Genomic DNA, 24,698 nt, shown 5'->3' with positions numbered 1-24,698 from the left:
CTTCCACAGAGAGGATCTTACAGATACCTAACAGGATCCAAAGTACCTTTCAGATCTAAGCATTTTAAAACCTGCCTCAGCCCAGTCTCCTGACCAGCAAGGACAGCTTTCACCTCACTTGTGATTTCCATTCCCTCTGTCCATGGACATGCTCTCTGAAAGGCAGGCAAAGGCACTGAGGGCCACAGTGTGCCCTTTCTTCCCTCCCTGCCCTCTCACTGTTGAATCCCATCCAGGTTTACCTGCCAATATCCACTGATCTCTGCCAGCATAAACAGTGGCCGAGGGCCACAGGGGCTGCAATTCCACTTATGAGAAGAGCAACCATAAGAGATCAGTTTGGTCCAGAAAACATGTGGAAGTGGCCAAAATGGAGGCATGACCAAAGCAAAGCAAACACCTACAGAAATGATACTTGTATGACCCCTCCAAATACTGCAGAACCATGATAGGACCACCTCTGCCTTCCCCGGCTCCACAGCCTGGGTGGAGAGCAGCAGTTCAGACCCTTTGAACATGGTCCCACAGGGATGCAGGGTCCAGCATCCTGAAGGACAGGCATCTGCCTCAGCTCTGTCCGTTGGGCACTGAGATACTGAAGCCTTTAGGAGCATCAGGCAGAAATAGGACCTAGTCACCACCAAAGGGCAAGGCAGAGGCAATGCTGTGGACAATGCCAGGATGAGTGAGATGACTGAGGAAATGGAAGGAAGTGTGTTCCCTACTGAAACCCCCAAATTTGGAAGATGGCTTCCACCCCGTCATATCTCTGCTTTCTTGGGATCTGCTGGTTCGTGAGCTGAAGATTAAAGCTTGCAGGCTCATAGACACTCTCTGGTTGTTGTCTATGAGGCTGGGATGTGAAGTCATTAAAAATAACTCCTCTTGCCACTACCCAAATAACTCGGTAGGGTTGAATGGCTGTAACCCAATTTGACCTTTTGTCATTCTGAGTGCTGCTATTATGAGGCTGCAGTTTCATGATTTGTGGAGAGTAAATTCCCCTCCAAACAAAGGCCAAACCAGGGCCAGGGCCTCATACACGTCTCTGGGAGAGCAGGGTGGGGTGGCTATGCCTGAGTTCTCTCAAAGCTGAGGCAGCCCCAAAACCACCATGTTTCTAAGGGGGCCCTGTCACTGGGAATGGCTGAGAACCTTCCACCAGGAGACTCATCTGGAGTGAAGATTTTTCACTGCAGTCTATCAATATTTGGGCAAAGTGTGCCTTTGTAGGTGAGATAAAGTTTCTACTCCTGATGGAAAAAGGAGGGAGAGGAAAGGGAGAGAGGCTCAGAGCCTAAGAATCCTAACACTTAGATGTCTTAATTAAAGGTAAATTTTTGCTTTGGGGTGGCTGTGGTTAGAGCAGCAGGCAGAGACCTGACAGCACAGGCTAAATAGAGAGAAAAAAAAGACTCTTTCTTTCTTTCTTCTTCCCACCCCCCCCAAACATTCACTTTGGCCTCAATCTGAAATGGCTTTGAAACTGCAGACACCTTCATGTAAATGTTCTTAATATAGGGGGAAAAAAGTCCGCTGCGTGACATTTGTAATCCTTCTGATTTAGACGTTTTAATAATGTGGGAGTTTATCTTGGAATATGTGGCTGACCTGGAATTGAAAGTACGTCTCTGCCAACGTAAGGCTAGAGCTCAGACAGAAGACTTAAATATAGTAGTATAATATGTGTCTGTATGTATATATATACATATACACATATATAGACATATTTATGTCTATATATGTGTATATGTATATAACACATCTTTAAATAATAATAAACTCCCTTTAAAAATTATTTCATCCCAAATTAAAGATATAGACAGCATCTGATTGGCTCAGACACTATAGACTGGTGCCCCATGATATATTCATTTCCTATTCTGGTGTGGTTAATTGGGTATTTCTATTTAATTACCGCAGTCAATAGCACTTTCAGTTGAGTGTCTTAAGTGTTCACTTAATTTACTGTAGATTTAATAAGGCAGCTGTTGTATGTAAAGCTGTTAACCATCTGGATGGGCTGCAAAGCCCATCTCTTTTCTTGGGTAGCTGGAGCTTGATCCAAGACACACTGATGTCTACAACAGTCTTTCTGTTGACTTCAGGAGCTCAAGACCTAGGCTCCTTGGGGAGCAGGGAGGTGGGCAAATGCATCTGGCTGTGTGGCTGGCCTGTGTGAGGGTGGTTTTTTGAAGTGTTGTTTCTTTTCTGTAGGCAGTCTCATATAGCAGTAATGGCAGGAAGAGCAACTCATGACTCGGGACTTGGTAATTGGGAGCTGATCCTTTTTGGTTAGGATTTTAAGTGAAATTTCAAGAGGCTTCTCACAGCCTGGGTAAGCAGGCGGGTCACACCTAGGAAAATGTAAAATAAACACGCCAATTTGACAAACCTCATGCAACTGAATGATCTATTTTACCCCTGTCACAAGGTCTGGCAGAGATGTTCGTCCTCTCTCCACCTCCTATGAGTCACTAACTCATGCCGTGGGTCAAGAAATAGGCAGGTCTGCAGATTTTCAGATCACTAACCTACTGGGGAGAAAAAAAGAGGCAGCCACTAGATACCAGCATTGCCTCTCATGATTTCAGGGACTCTCATAAATGGGAGCATGATTTGTTTAGGCAAAGAATGATATAGCACAGGACTATGATTGTAGGATCTGGTCTTTATGGCCTGGGGACCTGGCCATCCTATCTTCCTGCATAGTCCTATCTGATAATCAGGCTTTGGTAAAATTGTAAAATACCATGGTATTGGATGTTTTAGAGATATACTGCTGCCTAATGATGCTGGCAGGTGCCTGAGTGGATTTCCAGGAACAGCTGGGTCAGGAGTGGCCAGACATTATGTGTACCAATAATCCTTACCACAGAGACCATGTGTCGTAGATGGATCAGAAGAACCGAGAAAGAAGAGAGGTTTCTGGGCAGAGGATAAGTAGCCAGATTCCACATCTCTGCCACGGAACAAGCAGAAGGAGAGTGTTTTGGGACATCTTAGAGCAACCCATCAGTGCAGGCCATGGTGACCCCATTGCTTGCCTCTTCCTCCAGTCAATGACTGGGTTTGGCCAGAAACCCCCATTCATATCCTGCCCATTATATGATGTTGCCCAGACCCAGGGCCATAGCTGACTGGCTGGCAAGCTGCATGTGACACAGGAGCCCCAAGTTCTTCAGGGCTGTGGGCTCCCATGCTCCTCAGGCTTGTAGTCAGCCTGTGTTTAAAAACAAGCAGTAGGAACGTCAGCAGGCACAGGACTCCAGCACATGAAATCAACTGGAGAGAAATTCTGCTGCAGAAAGTAGGCAAAAGGCAACTGGAGATGAATAGGCTGCCTGACAGCTGGCAGACATGCAGCCTGTCTGCCATAGATGGTAATATAGGCACTGCAACTATTACAGCTTCTAAAGGCAAAAAAGCAATAAAAAGCTTTAACCTCTGCTACCTAGGAAAACAAACACTGGTTTCACATGCTGTCGGTGGAGAGGAGCCTTTGTGATGCTTGTGACAGGCAAATGGTAGAGAAAGCTCTGCTGAGTTGTGTTTGAAATTAAGGGCCGGGAGTGCCTGGATTTGTGCTTTATTTGTATTAGTTACACAGCCAGTTTAAAAAATTATATTACTGCTGTTATTATAATGATATTGCTATCACTACTGTTATTTTTTTTAAACATCAAGAGAGCCTGGACAGCTAGTCTTTATTTCTTATGTGAATGCAAACAGCATTTAGATTTTTGTGGAGATCAGACACCAGACACATTCCTACATTCTTGTCCGATGTTCAATATTTTTCCATGAGTCAAGGAGAACAAGAATGGGCATATTGTGTAAATGCAAAACTCTGCCTTTTTAAACTGACACGATGAATTTCAGCCCTGCCTCTTTGTCTCTCTTCTCCGAGCAGGGGCTTTTCAGCCTGCCAGATTTTGTTACTTACTATCCTTGAAAACAGAGGGAGGGAAAAGTCAGTCCTTGTTAATTCATTGTCCCAGTTACCTAGCAGTGCTGTATCCTTAAGGACTGCCGATATTTTTTTTATTTTTGCTTTTCTGAGATGGTGAAGAGCTGTGGCTTTCCTGCCAGCTCCATTCCCTCAGTAAAAGCCTGCAACACTAGAGGCACTTTAAAAAGAAGTGAAGAGTCTGTTGCAATAGGCGTCCAACAAAAGTTCCTGCTGCAATCTGCACTTCCAGTAAATGCTGGTTCATAATCCAGATTTCAGGCTTTGGGGCTGGTTCTTAATAAAACACTGATACAGGTCAGTGTAGCTGCATCTGTTTACAGCAACAGAAAATTTTGCTCACTGTTGAATTGGGATTCAATACAAATTCACAAACAAGGCCATGTATGCAGACAAATATCAGCATATAAGGGGTCCCTGGAATTTAAGTTTCACTTGGGGAATGTGGCAAAACGCTTTCCCACCTCTGTATTTTCAAGTGTGTGTGAAATGTGCCTGACTGATGACCTAAAGACTGAACTCATCCATGCCTGCCAGAGCAACAGCTGCCCTGGAGACTGCTCTGATTTGGTCCAAGTCCCAAGCAAGACTTCATGGCTAGCCTTTCCAAAGGCTTCTCCCAAGTGCAGACCACTATAGACAAAAGTCTGCATGGCAACAAAGACTTTTTTTCTGGACAGAAATATCTTTGATTTTTTTTTTTTTCAGATATTTAATTGGGTATAAAATGCTTATTTCCACTCCATAAATGAGAATAAATATGTATCTACCAAAGCCTGCCTGGTCTAAGTAAAATAAGGAGGCAAAGTTTCACTGATGTGCTTTCATAACCCTGAGTTTTTGGTTGGTTTTTCTGAGAGTGGAAATTTGGTGAGTGCCCTCTGAGCACATTTGACCCAGAGCTTCCTAGGTAAGGCTTGTAAAAGAAAGGGAAGCATATGAAGGGCAAAAGGAACTAATTAGCACCAAGAATGATGTGGTCATTTGTTTAATCTGCTACCTCTGGAGTTTCAAATATAGCAGTTTGCTGTCCAGCCCTTCAACTGTAATGATTTCTGGTCACCATTAACTAGTTCTGTAAAGGTGAAAGATTTCACATTAATTATAAAATAGAAAATTATATTTATCCAGGCTAGTATTTTCAAAAGTATGTTGGGATCCATATTTTGACACCTAAATAGATGTCTGCTTTTCAGAGGCGCTGAATGCGCATTGGTGTCTTTTGGAATCTAGCTGGAAAATGGGGCTCGTTATTAATGTGTTTGACAGTGTCTAAATGCATGAAGAGTATTTTTCAGAAAAATACATAGAGATAAAGTCCTTGTCATGGAACCTTATAATCAAGAAGAGAGAAACAAAGGCTAGCAAAGTCCATTTAAAGACTTATGTATCTCAGTGAACCTAAGATTGGACTTAAGGAAAAGCATAATGTAGCAACTCAGATTCATCTGATGCAGCATCAGTTTGATGGGTCAACCCTTTGATTTATGTCATTTAAAAACTACTGATCTGATGCCTTCCCTGAAGGAATCTGCATAGAAATGGAGACTGACATTTCTCAAGTACATTGTCATTTATTGCTTTCATCTCCTCCTCCTCCCTCATCATATAGATCATTGACTTGGAGATAAGTCAAATTTATGCATTCCCTCCATTTGTTCTACGTTCAAAATTTTCCATTTACTTACCAAGTCTGTCTTAGAAGTGAACAACAAAAGGATGAGTGGCAAGGAACACAAACTGCTGACTAGATGTAAAGAAAAACAGGGGAGCTGGAACAGGGCCCAGAGAGGTTGTGGAGTCTTCATCCTTGGATGTGTTCAACACTTGCCTGGACAATGTCCTGAACAATCTGATGTAACTTTGTTGGTAGCTCTGCTTTCAGCAGAGCATGTAGTGACAGGACAAGGAGGAATGGCTTCAAGTTGAAAAAGAGCGGGTTTAGATTAGATATTTACTGTGAGGGTGGTGAGGCACTGGAACAGGTTGCTGAAAGAACCTGTGGATGCCTCATCCCTGGAAGTGTTCATAACCAGGCTGGATGGAGCTCTGACCAACCTGGTCTAGTGGAAGGTGTCCCTGCCCATGGCAGGGGGGTTGGAACTAGGTGATCTCTAAGGTCTCTTCCAGCTGTAGCCATTCCCTGATTCAATGATTCTATGTCCAGAGGTCCCTTCACATCTCTGTCATTTTATCCTAAAGGTCTTCTAAGGAACTCTCCACTAAGGCCTTTGCCACAATACTTTTACTTTCTTTCTGTGAGTAACGTGGTAAATGGACAAGTAGCAAGTGAACTCTATGTGTTAGTGGTCTGCAGAGATGGAGTTTAAGAAATGTGGCTACAGAGCTATACAACTGCAGAGGGTTTCCACTGCATGACTCTTGGTGGGAACTGACTCTAGGTGCCTGAACTCCCTTACCGAAGTCAGCAGAGCAGTTGAACAGTTCTGCTTCTGGCCACACCTGAGGCATCATTGATGTGTAGGCTACAAAAGTGATGTAGCACTGATGGAACAAATCTCGGTTGTAGTTGAGAGATCCTTAGAGTCTTTGGCTGTGCCAAGGAATTCTGTTTCTTGGGATGGTTGTGGTACCTGTGTCCATTCTTGTAGGAATGTGTCCCCTTGTCACAGTGTGTTATGTCAGGAAGGAGACACTATTCCACTCAGTTATTGCCAAATAAAGAATTTTCTCATTTTGAATTTTCAAAGCCAGCGATCACACTTGACTCTAGAAACAAACTCAAGGCTGCTGTGGAGGAAAATATGACTTTGAGAAAGGCTTTTATATTTGAGAGGCCTAGAACTACTACTTTTTCAGTGTCATTTCTATTCACATAAGTCAACTGAACGAGTGATCCATAGGAAAATAAGGCGTATAGGATGCATCGGTTGTAATGAATCCACTTGTGTCCCTTTCACTGAAAACTATCATAGGGGCCAAAAATACCTGAAAGTTTTGTGGTGACCCTTTGTCATTTACTACCATAGCTGGTGGGAATGGGCTGCTGACCAGGACTACCAGGAGCATCTTCATCAGCTATTTAGCACCCCACTGTGTCTCATAAGATTCAGCAATGGGTCTAGGATCCCCTTGAAGAAAGCTGTAGGCAGGATAAAGGCATCCAGTACAAAGGCTCCCAGGAGACTGGGTAGCTGCAGGGGCATGAGCGTCTGCAGCAGGGGATTGCCCCGACAGTCTTAGTCACTGGCATTGCTGCTCCAAGCCACAAACCACGATGTGTGCTCAGCAGTAGGGCTGTGCCTTGGAGGGACAGGATAAAGGAGCTGAAGGGCTGCAGTGTACAAATGACATCACCTCATCCCTGGGAAGGTTTGCAAGTCCTGCCTAGGTGTGGTCTCCTTGAACCTCTTTTGCCAAAGCAAATCTTTTTACAAAAGCCAGGCTTTTGCTATATGCAATATTCTCTTTGCTAACCAGAGAGAAAAAGAACAACAGAAAACTTATTTTCACTTTATTCAAAGATGTCTCCGTGCATTTGACTTGTGTACTTGTGCGAACATCCTCTCATCCTTTTGTGCAAATTCATCCTCTCTACTCCTGTTGTCATTTCTCACATTTCTTTTAAGCATGATCTTGTGAGCTTTTCAGTACCTGAATTGGGGGGATTTTTTCATCTCATAGGTACCTTTTTCTTACCCTGGACTGCTCCTGGTCCCCTCTATTCCCATTGACCTTTTCCACCTCCTGGAGCATTCCTTCCTGGGTGAGTGCTTGTTTCTACTCCGCCTCTCTGGCCATTTTCTTGGATTTGGATACTCTCAACCTTCTCATCAAGATGGTACAAAAGAAAGACCAAATGATGAAAAATCACCTGAACATGTGCTATTCCAAGACAACAAAGCATTTAGGGTAACCTGCTAATGATCTTCTATAATGATTATAATTCCAAATTGATCTTCCATATTTCATATTTCATCATCTTCTAGATACTGGTCAAATGAATCCCATTTTTACAGTTTTCTTCCAGACTTGTGTCTTTCTAAACCCTGTGGCATCTCATCAATAGCAATGACAAATATATCAGGGGAAGATACACAACCACTTTGATACGCCTGCGAAAACCACTACTCCTCCCCTTGCCTCTTTTTCCCCTGCCCACTGACAAGTGCCACCAGTTCCCGTGAACCATAGACCAGTTTGAACCATGATGTTTAATATTTTTCATCCCCTTCTACATATGCTATCATCACCTTTCATAAGTCAGCATCTTCTCATTTCCAAACAAACATTAAGTCCCTCTTTAGATCTTGCTGAGCTCTGAATCTCTCATGCAGTTCCTCAGACTCTATCCACTTTGGATGAAAAAGTGTATCATTTCACTGGGATTGAATTTACTGCAGATCAAGCTTGTTAAATAATCTCTCGATCTGCAGTTAATCAGTTAGAGTCTTATTATATAAACTTTCATCATTTTCTCTTTTATTTGTCCCTTCTATTGTCCATTCTCTTCATAGGGGTATCTTCAAAGCTTTTAAATTGTTGTTTCAAAATCCTCCAAAGCCCTCTAAATCTTTGCCTGTTCTGCTCATATCGGTCAAACTCTTGGTGTGTTGCATTTGGCCTGTCCCAACACTGCATGTTTAAGCTGAAGGTTTTGAAAATGGCTCTTAAGTACTGCTCTTACTTTATGTCCTTAATGGGATGAACGTGCATGATGGGGAGAGGCAAGGTGAAGATGCTAATACAGGTCAAACTCAGCCATCAGGCAAGTGCAACAACCTTGTTAGAGACATTCTCTTACCACAGGTCTGAATTTGATCCTAAATATCACTTTTTCACTGAAGTTTTTGGCAGAGGATCAGGACTCCTTCCTTCTAACAAGAAACCATTTTGCCAGTTGCTCATTAATAGCATTAGCTGATGCATGATGGAAGGGCAGCTCTCATTGGCGTGGGCCCTCCTTGTCCTGGCTGATAGAGTCTGATGCTGGAAGCATGACTGGGTAATATGCTGAAGGGATCTTTCTTTCCCAATTGACAAGTGATGACTGTATCTCCTATGAACTGTAACTTGCCCTGCAGAAGACCTCAAGGCCAAATAGTTGGCTTGAGCATCCTGTGTGATTTGCAGGAAGAGAGAAACAGTCTAAGTATTTCCTTATTTTCCAAGGCTAGATAGATGGCTACTGTCTTCCTGCATTGATTGAACTTTTGATACAGAGTGTTGCAGAGGAGATAGGTGCTTAGACAGGTAATAAAAGCCCACATGTGGGCATGGATATCTGCCCTAATGAGCCTACAAAGCCTTCACACAGACAGTTTGGGAGCAACAATGAGCAGAATACCAGGACAAGGCTGCTCCCAGCAGTCTTTCCTTAGGTGAAGTCTGCTGTGCTATTGATCTCTAAAAGGCAAATCAAATAACAGCAGTCACATTTTTAAGGATTAGGAGCTTCCTGTGCAAGACAGTATGTGTTTTTAATACTTTAAGCTGACTTATGAAACTGGTAAACAATGTGGAGGGTGGTGTTGGATGACCTCTTTTACATGCCTGATCATCCTGTCAGCATTTATAATGCATTTGATATTTCCTTCTCATCAGAATAGGATCAGTTAAGCAGTTATGTTTCCCAGACCTCAGATTGCATTAGGCTTTGTTTCACATTTCATAGTAATAAACGTTGACATAAATGTCTATAGATTTCACACAAAGTGATTGTTAATTTATTTGTGGTTGAAAAGGATCATTAAAAAAACCAAACAAAAAAACACACAGCAGAAAAGACTTCTCCAGAAGACAAATACACAGCTTGCAAGATAAGAAATGCAGATCTTTCATGCCTATTTGTTTTGCACACAGTAATGACTGCTACATTCTGATTAGCAATCTTGACCTAGTTAAAGTGCTATTATTTTTCTGTGTTCCTATTCTTCTGAAAGGCTGTGACTAGACATGATATTTTATAATCCATCAGATGTAAAATCTACATAAAAAATATAATTATTGTGCTTCAGCAGCTTGGACCAGAGCCCTGACATTATGTTTATAGGCAGTACACAGTGAATAATATGGATGCATTTTTAGGTTGGTATGTTCAGTTGGCAAGATACATAATTTTTCCATAAGTGAAGGTAAATTGTGGGATTTATAACATGCTGATTACTATTCTAGCCTTTTTCCAGATAATGAGAATTAAGTGGATACTTGTCAGCCAAGGAACATCCTTATTTATTACTACAAATTCAGTTTTAGTGGCACTTATTACAGTAAGCAGGGAGGAAAACTTGTGTTACCTCTCAGTCAGCATTATTATTGCTTGTGATGCTTACACCCAAGGATCGACCTGACTCAGGACACCACTTCAAGAGGCCTGTATAGGCACCAAATCTCTTCCCAAACTGCTTATGATAAGAAGGACAGGGATGGGCCTTGGGAAGGTTTGGGATGTGTAGAGCAAAATCCTCACGGCAGTAAACCTTGCTTCTGGTCATCCAAGTGGTCTCAGGAACTGATTAACTAAATAGGAAAGGAGTGAGGCAGGGTGGAGGTGTGCTGTCTCAAGTGCCCTGCACTCACCTACAGTGTGGGGCTGAAGGCACCTGTGCCTCCTCATCCTCACTGCTCAGAGAGAACAGTGGGTCCCCTTCCTGTGAACACAGAGGGGGCGGCAGGAGGCACCTGGAGCTGAGCCTGTGCAAACCAGATTGAAGAGAGAAACAGCATCTGCTACTCTTGCACAGGTCTTTGCACCCATGGAGGGACCACCTTGACCTGGCCATGGTGCTGTGTGGTGCTGTGAGGACACACCAGCTTTCAGGACTGCCCCCCATTGTGCGCTGTGCCCAAAGCCTCCTTTTTGTCACTCAGTCTGACATGAAAAGTTAATGTTGCTTCCCAGATCCAGCATCATCCAGCAGATTGGACTTTCTGAATTTGGAGTGCTAAAATCTCTCTGAAGATAACTGTCATGCCTGCATCCTCAGCCATGTCAGGTAGATGCTGCAAGTGAAGACAAAAGATTAAAAATAAATATACTCATGCTGGGCAGAGAAAGTGCAAGCAGAAGAGGTTCTCAGAAGAGAACCATGCTATTGAGATCTTCAGGAGAGATGTCAGGGTGAACCTGATGCCCCTGGGTGTGAGCCAGAGCCACCAGATTTTGAGAGATATGTAGAAATAGAGGCAATGGGAGCCCTCGTGAGTCTGTAGTCAGAAACGGGCCTTGAGGATGCATGTGTGATTGTGGCATTAGGACCTGTGATGGCCCCAGAGGTGGCATCTCAGGACAATGGCCTCTCCTTGTCCTTGTGTCAGCCCCAGGGTGCCTCTGTGGCTTTGCAGCTGGCCACAGTGTGAGTCACCACAACCATCCTGTTGTCCTATTGTGTCTGGCTGAAGGGGTAAGAAAACAAGGAGAGGCACCTGGTCCTCCTGCACACTGGGATGCCTGCAACAGGGAGGCTCTGCTCTGGTGAGCCCCAGTCCCTGCCTGCAGAGCCACTCACCAGCTTGGCACAGCCACAGACACTGCAGAGGTGACACTGCAGAAATCTGGCAGCAAACATTGCAAACCACTATTTTGAAAATGAGAGTTACTGTCATTCAGGATCAGGCTCTAAGCCCCAGGAGTGGCTTGCTGGGTCAAACCCTGCAATGCAAAGGTGCTTTCACAACATAAATAAGAAGTAGCATTCAGCATGTTTTCCTCCTTTGGAATGAATTTTTTTTGGCCTCTTTTCCTTGTTTGAATATTTTTCTTATTTTTCCTGTAATTCCTTTTCCCTTTTGCCTCCCCAGATACGTGAAGGATTTTGTTTACAGTGCAGCCATAGATACAGTCAGCACATATTGTGAGAAACTCTAGGTAGTTCAAAAGGGACCTTTTAAAGTAGATTTTTCTGCTGCTTCTATGTTAAAAGCATAAAATCTAAAGCTGTTTGTTTTTTTTAACATCAGAAGTATCACTCCCCACGAATCGCTAATGCTGCCACACTGCCTGGTTCATAAACGTGGCAATCGCATGGGGTTCCAGTTAGTAGCATCTTATGAGTTTCGTCCCGATTGTTCAACCACACGAGCTAAGAAAGCTGCAAACCTTAGTCGGAAATTGTGAGAGTTGGAGAACAAAGGTGGTAGGAATCTTCTTTTTATGTATTCAGCTAGTAAGGATTACTGGGGACCTAAAACTGTAACGCTCTGGTATTTTCTCTGTATGTTACGTGGGACATTTTGGTGTTTTGGTCCAGTCTTAAGTGTCCAGCTATAAACATTTTGAGGTGACAGTCAGATGTGTTACTAACATTTGCACTGGGAATTTTTTTTTTTTTTTGAGATCTGCAGGCACTATGAAGGTACTCAGGCAAGTCAGAGGGACAAGCTTGTTTTTCACTTGTCCTGAGAGCTGTGAAATTCCAGGTGCTGGATGGTTAATCTAGGACTTCTGTCAAGCACTGTGCTTCTACACAGTGTTAAATAAGATAAAAAGAAAATTCTAAAGGAAGTCCAGTTGCAGAAGCTGTATAGAGTGCGCAAAAAACCAAGACTTTCATTGAAAGTGAAACCAGATAGACTGTGCAATTTCCTGCTGACACAGACAATTCTTTTCTTAGCCATATCGAACAGACCCTGTGGAAAGGAATGCAAGGTGAATTCACATGAGTAATGTCAGAATTGTATCAAATATGTGATAAAAATATTGTTAAATATGTATATTTTGTACAAAACAATCTCTAAAATTTTTCATTGACAATTTGTGCTTTTAAATCAAAAAATCATTTGTTTCCATTTTTTGAAAAAAATTTAAGACAGAAAAAAATAATCAATTTTCAGCAAAATCCTCTAGTTTTACATTTAGTAAAAAATTTCAACCAAAAGAAAGGTGAAACAATTTTTTTTCCCAAAAGAGGAATTATTTGTTACCAGGATTTGATGCACCCTCGGTATTAGCTCGGTAGATCTCCTGCTGATTTGGCCTGGTATCAAGGAGCATTAGAGAAGAAGCCTCTCTTAAATCCCTTTAAGACTCAGAATAAGTTATAAATATAAAACTTATAAATATTATATATGTCCCTCTGCACAGGATGTGGTGTCATACTGGCTCATTTAGACCAAGTCATCTCTAGAGTTTTGCCCTCCGCTGTTAACATCCCCAAGCCATTTGGCCACTAACAGTGCTGGGCTGTCTCACAGACATGATCTCCAGAGGCTCAGCCTGTGCAGTTTTAACTTCAGACGACCAATCATCCAGCACTGCCTCGCTGTAAGTGTGTGAACACACACTGACTCACCAGAGCCTGCTCAGCAAAAGGTCTCACAATAACACAGGCTGCCAGGAAATGCCTGTACTCTGTGATGGTTCATCCAGTGCTACACAACGACCTGTGGGATGGAGCTGGGTATGGAGGGCTTTGTCCTCTCCCACTTACTGTCATGTCACTTGTTTCCCATCACAGAGCCTTTCAGTATTATGCAGTTTAAGCAGTCTGAGATGTGTAATCGCAAGCCTGTTTGATTGGAGGAATGTGTCTCTATGTGTGTTATAGGAACTTTTGCTTTACATTTACTGACCCAAATCAATCCTGGCTTGCAAATTGGAAGAGATGGAGCCTGAAATCTGGCAAGTTCTCTTTTTTTTGTCCTCCTGAAGAGTCTGTGCTTTGCTTGGGGAAAAAGGGCTTGAGTAGTGATTTCCAATTGGTAGTTAAAAAATGTGATTGTTAGAAAACTGCAAAGATTTGAGTGATGGAACCATGGTCCACTCCCTTCTGGGAAAAAAAAAAACAAAGCACGTGTAATGCTGGGGCAGCAGTGTCCCTTCGAAGGCAGAGTTCAAATGAAGTAGTGAGACGGAGAGGCTTGTGATGGACACTGCTTGTCTCACTGAACAAACACAGACCAGTCCCCTGCAAACCCCTTGATATATAATTGGCAACAGCTCACTGCAAGGAGGCAGAGGAGGCTTCATCCCTGTGGGCTGCTCACATCCTTCCCATGCCCTTGCTCTCCATATCCTGAACTCATGGGGGATGTGATATCAGGACCTCTTTAGCAGCATCAATGAAGTCCCCTGAGACTCCCTTGCACCTTGCAGCCTCGCTCACTCTTATTTTTGCTTTAATGTGGGAACATCTGTTGAACATGCTGTTGTCAACATTCCAAGGGCTACGTTCAAGGTTTTGAGGAGAGGTGATAAGTTAGCACTTGTGATTTCTTCTTTAGAAATACGCAGTGCCCCTTTTGGGAGGCACTTCAGCAGAGCAGATGTCATGAAACCAGGAGTCCTCCAGCCCATGTCAAGGGAGGGAGTGTTTGGTTAAGGGATGTGTCTGGGGACCATGGAGCTCTGCCTGGCTCTGCTGCTGACTTGTGGGTGGCAAACCACTTCCCAGCTCAGCCCTATCTGCTCACCCAGCTCACCCTGCTATCTGCTAGAAGCTACTTCAAATGCAGGAGAAAAGCAGCTGCTATTCAAAGCCCAATGTAACATCTGCATTTTTACATGTATGAGAAAGCCTGGTGCAGGTGCCCTGAAAATGTAGAGACTTTTTAAACAGCTCCCTCTGCTTCAAAATGTCAAGCAAACTGGTATTATCTCAGAAAGTCATATTAACCACATAAAGCGTATACATATGCAGAGAATACATTTTTCATTATCTGTTCAGTCTTTCTGTCAACAACAAATCTGAAAGCAAAATGTGCTGCCAAGTCATGTATTCTGATGACCTGGGAACTTCCCCATTTCCCAGGAAGATGAATTTGGGGGCACAAGAATGATTGCTAATAAACACACCGACAGCAAAGATGATGGTAAAAGGAAGTGCAGCTGACCTTTTTTTTTTTTTCAAAGGAAAGTACTGTGACTCATGTGTCAGAAAGACATGCTAACCAAAGACAGCCTGTGCCTTTTACAATGACCACACAAGCCTCTCCCCCCTGAGGGACACCTAGTGACAATTAGTTACTCTTGAAGGCACACGGTCTGTACAAATAGACACCAACATGTCTGTCCTTACAAAATGAAAATGTGAATCTGTGATTCAAAAGCTATTCTGGAAACTTAACTTGAGATATGAGATGAAATTTTCAATGTCAGAGAGAGAAATTACAAACTTTATTTTAAGGGCTAAATTCAGTGACCTTCCGATGCAATGGAAGGATAGGTGGGTATGGAGGAAATATGTATTTCTCAGTTGACCTCTTTTCAAGCAACTCATTGGTATTTGCATCAGAATAAAACTGTTCACATCTGGAGTTATCTGGGAAGAGCTTTTACCTATAGATAAGCCTGGATCTGAGGGGCATAGAGGCCACAACATGGACTTCTGTACATGAAACAGTATGATGCAAATAATTTGACTGGGAGATCTCATAAATCATCCTCCCTGACTTAACTGGAAAATTAGAGTTCTGAGTTGTCTCTGCCCATCACAGCCTCCCAAGGTATCACAGTTTGTACAGGCACCATTTTCTCACTGGCACACACAGGTATTTGTCAGATGGCATTGTCTGATGTCTCCTGGGTCATTGCACTTCTACCCAGGTGCAGAAAGGCAGAAGATGAGCCATGTTTCACTGCTTAGTTTCCTGGCACTGCTAACAGCTGGAACAGTGACACCGTGCACTGAGCGAGGGCTGCGCGCACGCAACTGTGTGTGTGAGTGTGTCTGCTGCTCACACGTGTGACTCCTTTGGTCATAGAATCATAGAACCATTAAGGTTAGAAAAGACCTCTACAATCAGAAGTGGAGAGCTAAATATAGGACAGCTGCCCTTTTTAAAGTAATCTGTTCTTTTATGAATGATGTTCAACTCTTCTTGAGGGCATCAACATCTTATTAGAGGACGTATGCACCAAGTCCAAACTTTTCAGCTCATGGGATTGACATCTCTGTTTTCTGTGTGTGGAGTGGGAATTTGTGTATACAACCACAGCAGATGAGAGTAAATCAGGTAGACAGAGCCATGAACCTCTTTTCCTTCAGTAGGCCCACAGGACTAGTGAGCAAATTAAAGTATTGCTGTAAATATCCAAGAAAAAGGAAATAGAGTTACAGGTGTCAGAGCAGTGTTATGTGTGTTTTATGGCAGATGTTTCAGAACAAAAAATAATTAGGGCTTAATGTATTAATATACATCTCTGGGAAATAATCCATCATAGGGAGGGGAAGAGGGTCTGTGATCAACAAGAGGCAGCAGTGCTTGAAAGATGCTGGTGGCAGGGGTGGTGATGGCAGGGAGATTCATCGCTTAGAGCATATTTTCCTACAGTTCTGCAGTTTCATTGACTGAAAAAGCCAGGAGAAGCTTTATGAGCTAAGCAATACTTACTTGCCTGTTGCCTTTCAAGCAACTGGACTATGGATTGTTTCTTCAGTGTTATCTAATGATTATTCTTTTTGTCTCTGCTTCTTTCAGCTCCAAGGCTCCTTGAAGAGAAAGTTGGTGGTTAATCTGTCACCTGTCAACAACAAGAGGCCCAATGGTGTTTCAGAGAGCTCTTTCCTTGACATTAAGAGGATAAGAGTGGGTGACAATATTGCAGTGGGACAAGGTGGACAACATGTTAACAATTGCCAAAGCCAGTCAATGTCAGGAACTATGACTGTGGGGCAAGGATCACAAAGAAAAGCCAGCAGCCTAGCAAACAATACACATGCTAGTGGGAATGGCATGTTTAATATGACTTTGAAAGAGGTAAAGAAAGAACCAGGAGAAACAATGTCCTGCAGCAAACACTTAGACGGCCAGACATCCCATGAGACCATGTTCCCTAACAGATATGGGGAAGACTCCTGGGACCAAATGATGGATCTTGAGCTTCAGGAACTGTTTAATGAATTGACTAACATATCAGTGCCACCAATGAGTGATCTTGAGCTAGAGAATATGATAAATGCCACGATAAAACAAGACGAGCCATTCAACATTGACCTTGGGCAGCAGAGCCCGAGGGGCCCTGTGAGATCTCTGCAGATGGATAAGATGGTGATAAAAAGTGAATATGCACCAGGCATGAATCAGGCTCCTGTGGGCTCCCCACAGATGAGGCCTTCTTCTACAGGTTCAGCCTTCACTATGGCCACCACTGCCATGTCCACCTCTTCACCCATCCCCTCGGTGCCTCAGAATCAAACACAGGTATCACAGGTTTCTTCTGCGTCCAGTCGGCCATTGCCCAACTGGCAAGAGGTGTCTCATGCACAGCAGCTCAAACAGATCGCAGCCAACCGGCAGCAGCATGCCTTGATTCAGCAGCAACAGCAGCAGCAGAACCAGACAGCCAACTGGTCCACGCTGTCTCCATCAGGACCTTCCCCTGGACCCTTTGTGCAAGAGAAAATCCCCAGTCCTTCTTTTCGCCAGCAGCAGTTCAGCCCACAAAGCTCAGCAATTCTTGGGGTACCAGTGAATGGAAACCAGTCAAAAGGGATGAACAGCTATGTTTATAAACCAACCACTCCCCAGAGCAATCCAATGGATATAATCATGCAACAAAAGCCTCAGGACCTCAACAGGAACTTTATTAACAGCTCTCAGCCACCTCTAGAGCAACATCATGGCAACACAAAGCCTTTGTTTCACTTTAACTCAGAGCAAACAAACCAGCAGATGCCTTCAGTTTTGGGTTCCCAAAACAAGCCTGCCCTTCTGCACTACACCCAGCAGGCACAGGGTTCAACTTCCATGCAACAGCCACAGCAACAGCAGCAGCAACAACAACAGCCACAGTCACAACCTGCTCAACCTCTCCCAAACCAGTCTCTTCAGAGGCCGCCTAATGTAACCCTAGCAATGCAGCAAAAAATGATGCTTCAGAAAATGCAGCAAAGCCAGCAAATCTCAGGTTTGCAGTATCCAGTCTCTCAGCAGCATAGACAGGTAAGGCAAACGGCAAATTCCTCCATATTTGTTACAGAATCATTCTGGTCCAACTAGTAAAAGGCTTTCCCAGCCTGGCCTCATTCCTCCAAGAGATGTTAATGACCCTCTCAGCACACACTTCTGCCCAGCTGGTGATGGCACGTTTAGCACCTATTTAGCACGTTTAGCACCTATTCTAAACATGAATGCACGTTTAGAAAAATTTCAAGAAACACATGCTTAGTGCAATGGAATGAATGTTTCAGTGCTATATATTATGTAGATACCTGTCAGAAAGGTGAGATAGTAGGGCAGATGCAAGTTTATTTTGGACTCCTATCTACATTTTCTAGCTTACAAAAATTTAGGCTCTTTTGAAAGTCAAAATTTTAATGAATTCCCATGTTATCTTAGATAATGTATTTTACAATGTTAATTTTTATACCATCATTTTTCTCAGGGAGGCAGGGTCAGGAAATTCTGGTTTTAGATATATTTTGACTGATATGACAAAAAATATTGTTTGCACATTTGCTATCTGTTTGGCAAAGAAAATCAGACTTATCTGTGAGCTTTATAAATGCCCATCACAGTTCTGGGAATATTCTGTGGATAAAATACATGCTTAGATATGAAGGAGAAGGTTGCCACAGAAATGTCTACAATTATATACCATGTGGCCAGCTCCCACTGTGTTATCATAAGACAGTGATCTGACAAAATCTGCTTTTATAGCTTAGTTATGCTATGCCAAGTCCCTGTACAACCGAGTCTCAGATCCCAAGCTTCAGACCTGCCAATCAAAGTTAGAATGTGCAACCTCACTGTACTCCAGAATCTAGAAACCAGATGCAAAACAAGTAAAACATATTTGACCTTGGGACATTTAAGCAACTCTGAGTAGTTTCAGTGGGACTTCGGCTCAACACATTTGAAGATATGAAATCATAATATAGGTGTGGAGATCATCTGTGGATGTAAAAACAGCTATTTCAGAAACTACTGAAAAATGAAAGCCTATGTTTTCCGTGGAGTCCGAGGGAAGTAACACTGTGAATTAATCATTCAGAACTGGAGTTTCTTCACCAAACTGTTTGGGTGAACAGCCTGTTTTAAAAAGAGTAAATATAGTTGTATGCCTGCACACCTTTCTACTTTTAATTCTTTTAAATTTCCTGACCAAATAACCATGATTTTCTCCAACAGAAAATCCCTTAGCAAGAGGTACCAGGTGAAACCTACGGCTAGGTTTGAGAAGTTGCTTTGTTGAAAGATGCTGGAGAATGAGTGTTGGCAGGATGCAAGCACAGTTTTGCTGGTTTGTGGGAGCTGGCTGTTCTTCTTGGGCTACTGTGTGCTCTCTTCTTAGGTGCATTTCCCCATTCTCTTAATGGACTGGCGGGCAGATGAATTTTAACAGTTCCTTCATTCAGCCGTGATGAACCTTCCAGCAGTCTGTCAGCACAGGGGAGACCGGCAGGACTTCTGCAAACACTACTGTTTTCTGAAAAAAATTGCAAGGTCACATTCTGGAAAGAAATAAAAACACTGAGAGCAACTCTGCTTGAGGCAATGTTAGCTCCTTGCTCTGTGTCCTCTTGGGCTGCTGCTCAGGGAGGCCAGCCAACTAGATGGGACTTGGCACCTTGGCCCTAGTAGTACTTGCAAGATTTACCATGAGTGTAGCAGGACCTCTCACCTGTGCAGCCATGAGATCTTTTGGCTTAGGAAACTTGTCCTAAGTGAACTTTGCTGAGTGCCAAACTTTAGATATTACATCAAGGAAGGAGTTTTGCCTGTCATCACAGACTTCTGCAAACTAATTTTCTGAAGTTTCTTGTCATCTGACCACTTTACACAGTTGTGTCTGCAGGATGTGGCTACCTGACCCACAGCACATCTGAGAAGCTTGAAAGCTTTGTAGACACACGTTACAGGGCCTTTGCAGCAAGAACACTGTTTTTTCTATGCTCTAGAGAGATAACTGGATTTTTTTTTAGAGATCTTTAGCAGTTTTTCCAAAGTGCTGATGAAGTTCAGAAAATCAATTAGGTCTCTCTCAGCAGAATATTTTGTAGCTGCTGGAACAAAATTTAGAAATACAATTGGTCTGTAAATTACAGAGTTTTTGAAAAGTTTGACCATAACTGTTTGCCTGCAGTATTTAGGAGTTCTGTGGACTCCTTTAGTGCCTGCCTGCACATCTGCAAGAGCCCACCAACCCCTTGGTCAGGGCCCGCTTCTCCCATAAGTCTGAATATTAAATCAGAGGCAGAGGAGGCACCTCTAGTATTATCTTCCAATAAAGATAACAAAGGTCAAAGCAACCTTGTGGGTTGACTGCTACTGATTTTAGCAATGGGGACATCAGCTCATTTAGGCTGCACGGTCTGCTTTCCTGAAGGATCATCTCCCACTTCTGAGGATTCCTACACGTCATTAACAGTAATGCACGATTAATTACCAGCATTTACTAATTAACTTCATGATTAATATTTATTTTACTGATGGTCTATTTCTTCATGAGGAATCAAGGTTTGATTCTTCTTGGTATGATTCAGCTCCTCCTCAGATCATTGTCATCATCATCATGGCTAGGCTTCGCGAACGAAGATTTAGGTGAGATCATTGTAGTTGGGCGCTGTAAGGACCATCTCAGAACTTGCTGGAATGCTTTTTAGCTGGTAATGTGAGTGTATGTTCATAAAGGGCTGCTGTGACATTGCCATCAGATATCACTGACTAAAACTCTATAAGTTCACATTTTCAGAGAACCAGCTCATCCTCTGGGTTTTTACTCCCCAAGCTTTAAGATCCCCAAAACCCATTTGAGCTTGGTTTTATCAGTCCAAGCTGGCTAACTGGAAATGTAAGGCTTATAATCTCTCTGCTTGTCATATTCCCTTTGTGTCAAATTGAAAGAAACTTACAGTGGGATTTGCTAATTAGATGTCTTTTGCCTCTAGGGAAAAGTCATAAAAATGATGGAAACCATCTTGGTTTCCTGGAAGATTGATCTGAAAGAAGGGTTTTTTTGCCTCTCTCTTTTATTCTCCTTTGTTATGGGAAAGATTCCTTTGCATTGTCTATTAGAATGCAATATACACATAGTCATGAAAAATCTCATAGAAATTCAACACTCTCTTTGTTTAGGGAATAATTAGAAGCTCCAAATTCTACACAGGTATAATCAGGTTTGCAATACTTATACAGAACCTGAGATGAAAATCTGTAACTAGGCTTGGGTAGAAGTCTGAAGTCTAGCTTTCCCCTTGCGAGGAAATTTAGTCCAGTCAGTGAAGAATGCTTCAAAGTAAGACTTAAGGGTTTTGAATGAAAAATTCAATGTTTTTAACTAGTCTAAGAAATTCCGCACACATTTTTGAAAGCTTTTGATAAGACTTCTTCAATAAGATCCATTAGTTTTTCGCGAAGAAGTCAAAAAAAAAAAAAAAAAAGAAAAAGAGCTGAATTTTTCTCCAATTGTTTTTATTCAACTTCATTTGCTCAAGGGAAGGGAGAATAGAAGGCTGAGCTCATGAGAACGGGAACCCTAACGGAACAAGGCCACTCCATCTGCTACGTGTGGGCGTGTCCTATTTAGTCTTGGCTTTGGGATAACACGAGGGATCGTGAGAGCTTCACCCCCCACTTTACATGAACAACCAGTAGTCCCTATTTTTAAGGCTTTGGAAGCATCTATGTAGTTACAAACGACAACAGTGTTTGCTTGTGCAAAGCTGAGGTCCTTGTTAGTCCCTGTTCCTTTAGAATGCTTTGAGCATGTAGTCATCTTCTTTTTCACTTCTCTATTTTCATTTTCAATAACCCGGGAATTGTGATTAGTTGCAGTTTTGGGGGTGATGTGGGTGGGTGGTGTTTCCGTTACTTGCCCTAATTGGAGCATGCCTTAGATAATTTTCTTCACCAGGTCTCAACAGGCTCCTTTTAAAACCAGTCTTCCTTCCTACTGAATACTAAGCAGTCCCTTCTCTGGTACCAGCTCCAAGGATGTATTCCCCGTACATGCTTCTTGCCTCATGCTCTCTCCAGGAAGGCTTTCTATTTTGCCAATGGCCATCCAAGTGGTCCATGCCCCAGGGACACAGCATGGCTGCATCTGGCTGGAGAAAAGCCACAGAGCAGCACTGCACCACAGGATATGCCACCACAGAGGAGCTCCAAGTGCTGACCCCCCCTTGCAGACCATTCCTTTACACCAGCCTTTCCAATGCCCAGAGCTTAACTGATATGTATTCATCACTCTTAAATATTTCCAGGTGATAGAGGTGGTATTTCAACTAACCTGGCAGCTCTGTAGAGGTGCTGAAACAGATTCTCCTCTCATTTTCTCCAATGTAAAGCCAGTGAAATTTCATTTCAGGACAGTGTAATTGGACTTACAGTAGCAGAGTAAGCAGTAGGATATGACCTTTTACCTTTTTGTTTTAAAGCATGGGCAGCATATGGATTCAATAAAAAGTATATGTTGAAATGTCAGATAGTTAGAGTGCTTTGTGAGGAAGAAGCACCAGAGCAAAAGAGCTAGTGCCTTTTTTGAAAGTGCAGATATATAGAAACTCTTGTTACCATTCACTCCTGATCAGTAATTTACATCTCTAATTTAGCCCCTGAAATTTCTCAAAGAAAATGTGGCTTCTTTAAATGATTCACATCAAAACAGTATTTTCCTAGACCTTTGTATTTACCATTACAGAAGAAAAGAAGAAGTGAAGCATTTTGGTGAAGCAATCTCTCTGTTTTCAAGTGTGAAGGAATTATTTTGCAAATATTTATGAAAGGAAGAGAGAAAACTTAGAATGGCTTATGGTAATTGGTACAAACCAGGACTTGAATTTAACTGAGATTGTAAATAACAACAATTCCAGGCTGTTGGAATCTGTAATAATAGAAACTGTTCCATGGTGTAAGAAAATAACAATGTGACCTTCTTTCAATGCTCTCTATAAAAATAATATTTGGATGACAGCTTTTATTGATAGCTCCATTTTGGTCACATTCCCTCGTGCAAGGACTTCTGAATTAAACATTCTGTATAAAAACTTCAGTATGTCCCAATACCACCATCTGTTGCAGGGTCACAGCTGATTTATGAACATGAAACCAGAGAGAAAATGTCATAAGTTCCTGTGTTGTCCTGACAGACAGTTATCTTGATAGTGCTTTACATCATTCATGCTCAGTTTGCTGAACAAAATCCCTAGACGGTCACACTGTGGACAGTCAGTCCCTGAGGACGTTGTAACTCAGAATTTCAGGGACATTCCGAGTTCCATAAGGTTTGTTGAACTCTTTGCATAAAGCATTTACACTGGAAGAATAGTAGATTATTAGCCCTGGTCAAATGCTTCTGGGTTAGGGGATTTGGACAGTAGATGACAAAGTTCCTGAGGTCTCTTTTGAACTGCTTTTTGAAGGTACTTTCATTAAGGTACCAAAGAAAACCATCATTGCACTTGCCTGTATGAGTTATTTGCTAACGTCAGCACACTTGAAGTCTTATTTATTATTTATTAACATTGTGAAAGTGCCTGGGAGATCCACTGATAGGGCAAAATATCGTCCTGTGAAGAACTGCATAAACTCAGATTAAAAATGTCACCTGTTTCAAAGGAACAGCATTGAGCTGGCTTTTTTAAGAACAAAGATAAAATGGGTTTTATGGAAGGAATTTGATAGATATGAACTTCTATCTACCTGCAGGTCTAGAAATGTTGATTTGAGGACAGCAGTGATCCAAGAGGCCCTTCATGACCAAGTCAGCTGTCTTGGCTGTGAGGGGAAAAGATGCTGTTGCAGACAGGAGGTACAGTAAGGCTGTTACCTGCTTCACTCCTCTGGTTTTACTCCACGGCCATCTGGAAGACAGGGGCTGGGGAAGGAAAGCAGAGGGACAAGGTGTGTACACAGGAGAAGATGATGATGGCTCCAAGGAGAAAATGGCAAGTGAATAGCTCCACAGTGCTGGTGGCTAAGAGTACAGTTTACAGGCTTGAGGTAGTAGGGTAAATTAAGGAATCATAACCAAAAACAGGACATGACTTTGTGCTTATTAGATTAACAGGAAAGAAAGTCTAGCAGGGAAAAATGGGATAAGGAACTGTGAAGATTTCATGCTGACCAGAAAGAAAGAGGCCAGGGATGTTTCAGGTCTGGTTCTCTGCTAATAGGCAAGTTAGTCTATCTTGACCTGTGAACTTGTCTATAAAGCTGTGGTATCTGCAAGGGTTTCTTACCTGGTTGAAGTGAGGATTCCTGCTATTGCTGCTTGAGCATTTGAGGCCAGAGTCAAACCCTGAGACAACTTCCTGCAGGGATTTTGGAAAGGCAGCCTGGAAAAAACAATATAATTCCACAGCCATTTGGAGCTGGCATGGTGAAAAACCCTTTCCTGTAAGTTTTTACTTGTTTGTAGGCAATTTATGAATACCTCAAGAAGTCAAGGAACAAAAAAAATTTTAACAAGCCCCAGCTACTATTTCTCTCCCTAGAGTTTTCCTATTATTTTAATTCCCAAAAGTGCTCAAGAGTGCTCAGTCAGAGTAATTTGTCTCTCTAGGGGTTCAAAATGAAGGAATATTTTAATGGCAAATATTTATTCCTCCACTCAGCCACCTTTACTGCTGGTGTTTTTATGGCGGAGACCTGCCCCAGGCCACAGATGACTGTTGTTAAGACAGAACAGACCTAGTAATATTCCCTTAATGTGAGTTTTCACGGGTGAATTTACCATTTGAATGTGATGCTGATCCAGAAAATCAGCCAGATGCTCCAACAGAACTATTCCAGAACCATCTGCCTGCTTCATTTGCTGCATGCCTGTTTCTGGTAATGTACACACAGTGTAAAAGACAGTTTTTGCCCTGAAGAATTTATAATCTAA

The 24,698-nt window shown here is 42.5% G+C and overlaps 1 protein-coding gene across 1 annotated transcript in view; it reads left to right on the top strand.

Moving 5' to 3' along the window:
- The window catches only part of MAML2 (mastermind like transcriptional coactivator 2), a 215,428-nt gene that overhangs the window by 134,505 nt on the left and 56,225 nt on the right, over window positions 1–24,698 (top strand). The window contains exon 2 of the mRNA XM_064645110.1: window positions 16,349–17,812. Within this exon, the coding sequence (XP_064501180.1) occupies window positions 16,349–17,812 (1,464 nt within the window). The remainder of the gene's footprint in view (window positions 1–16,348; window positions 17,813–24,698) is intronic.

This window comes from Pseudopipra pipra, chromosome 2 (assembly GCF_036250125.1).
Source record: "Pseudopipra pipra isolate bDixPip1 chromosome 2, bDixPip1.hap1, whole genome shotgun sequence".
In the NCBI taxonomy this organism is placed as follows: Eukaryota; Metazoa; Chordata; class Aves; order Passeriformes; family Pipridae; genus Pseudopipra; species Pseudopipra pipra.
This window is presented reverse-complemented; position numbering and strand designations above follow the sequence as displayed.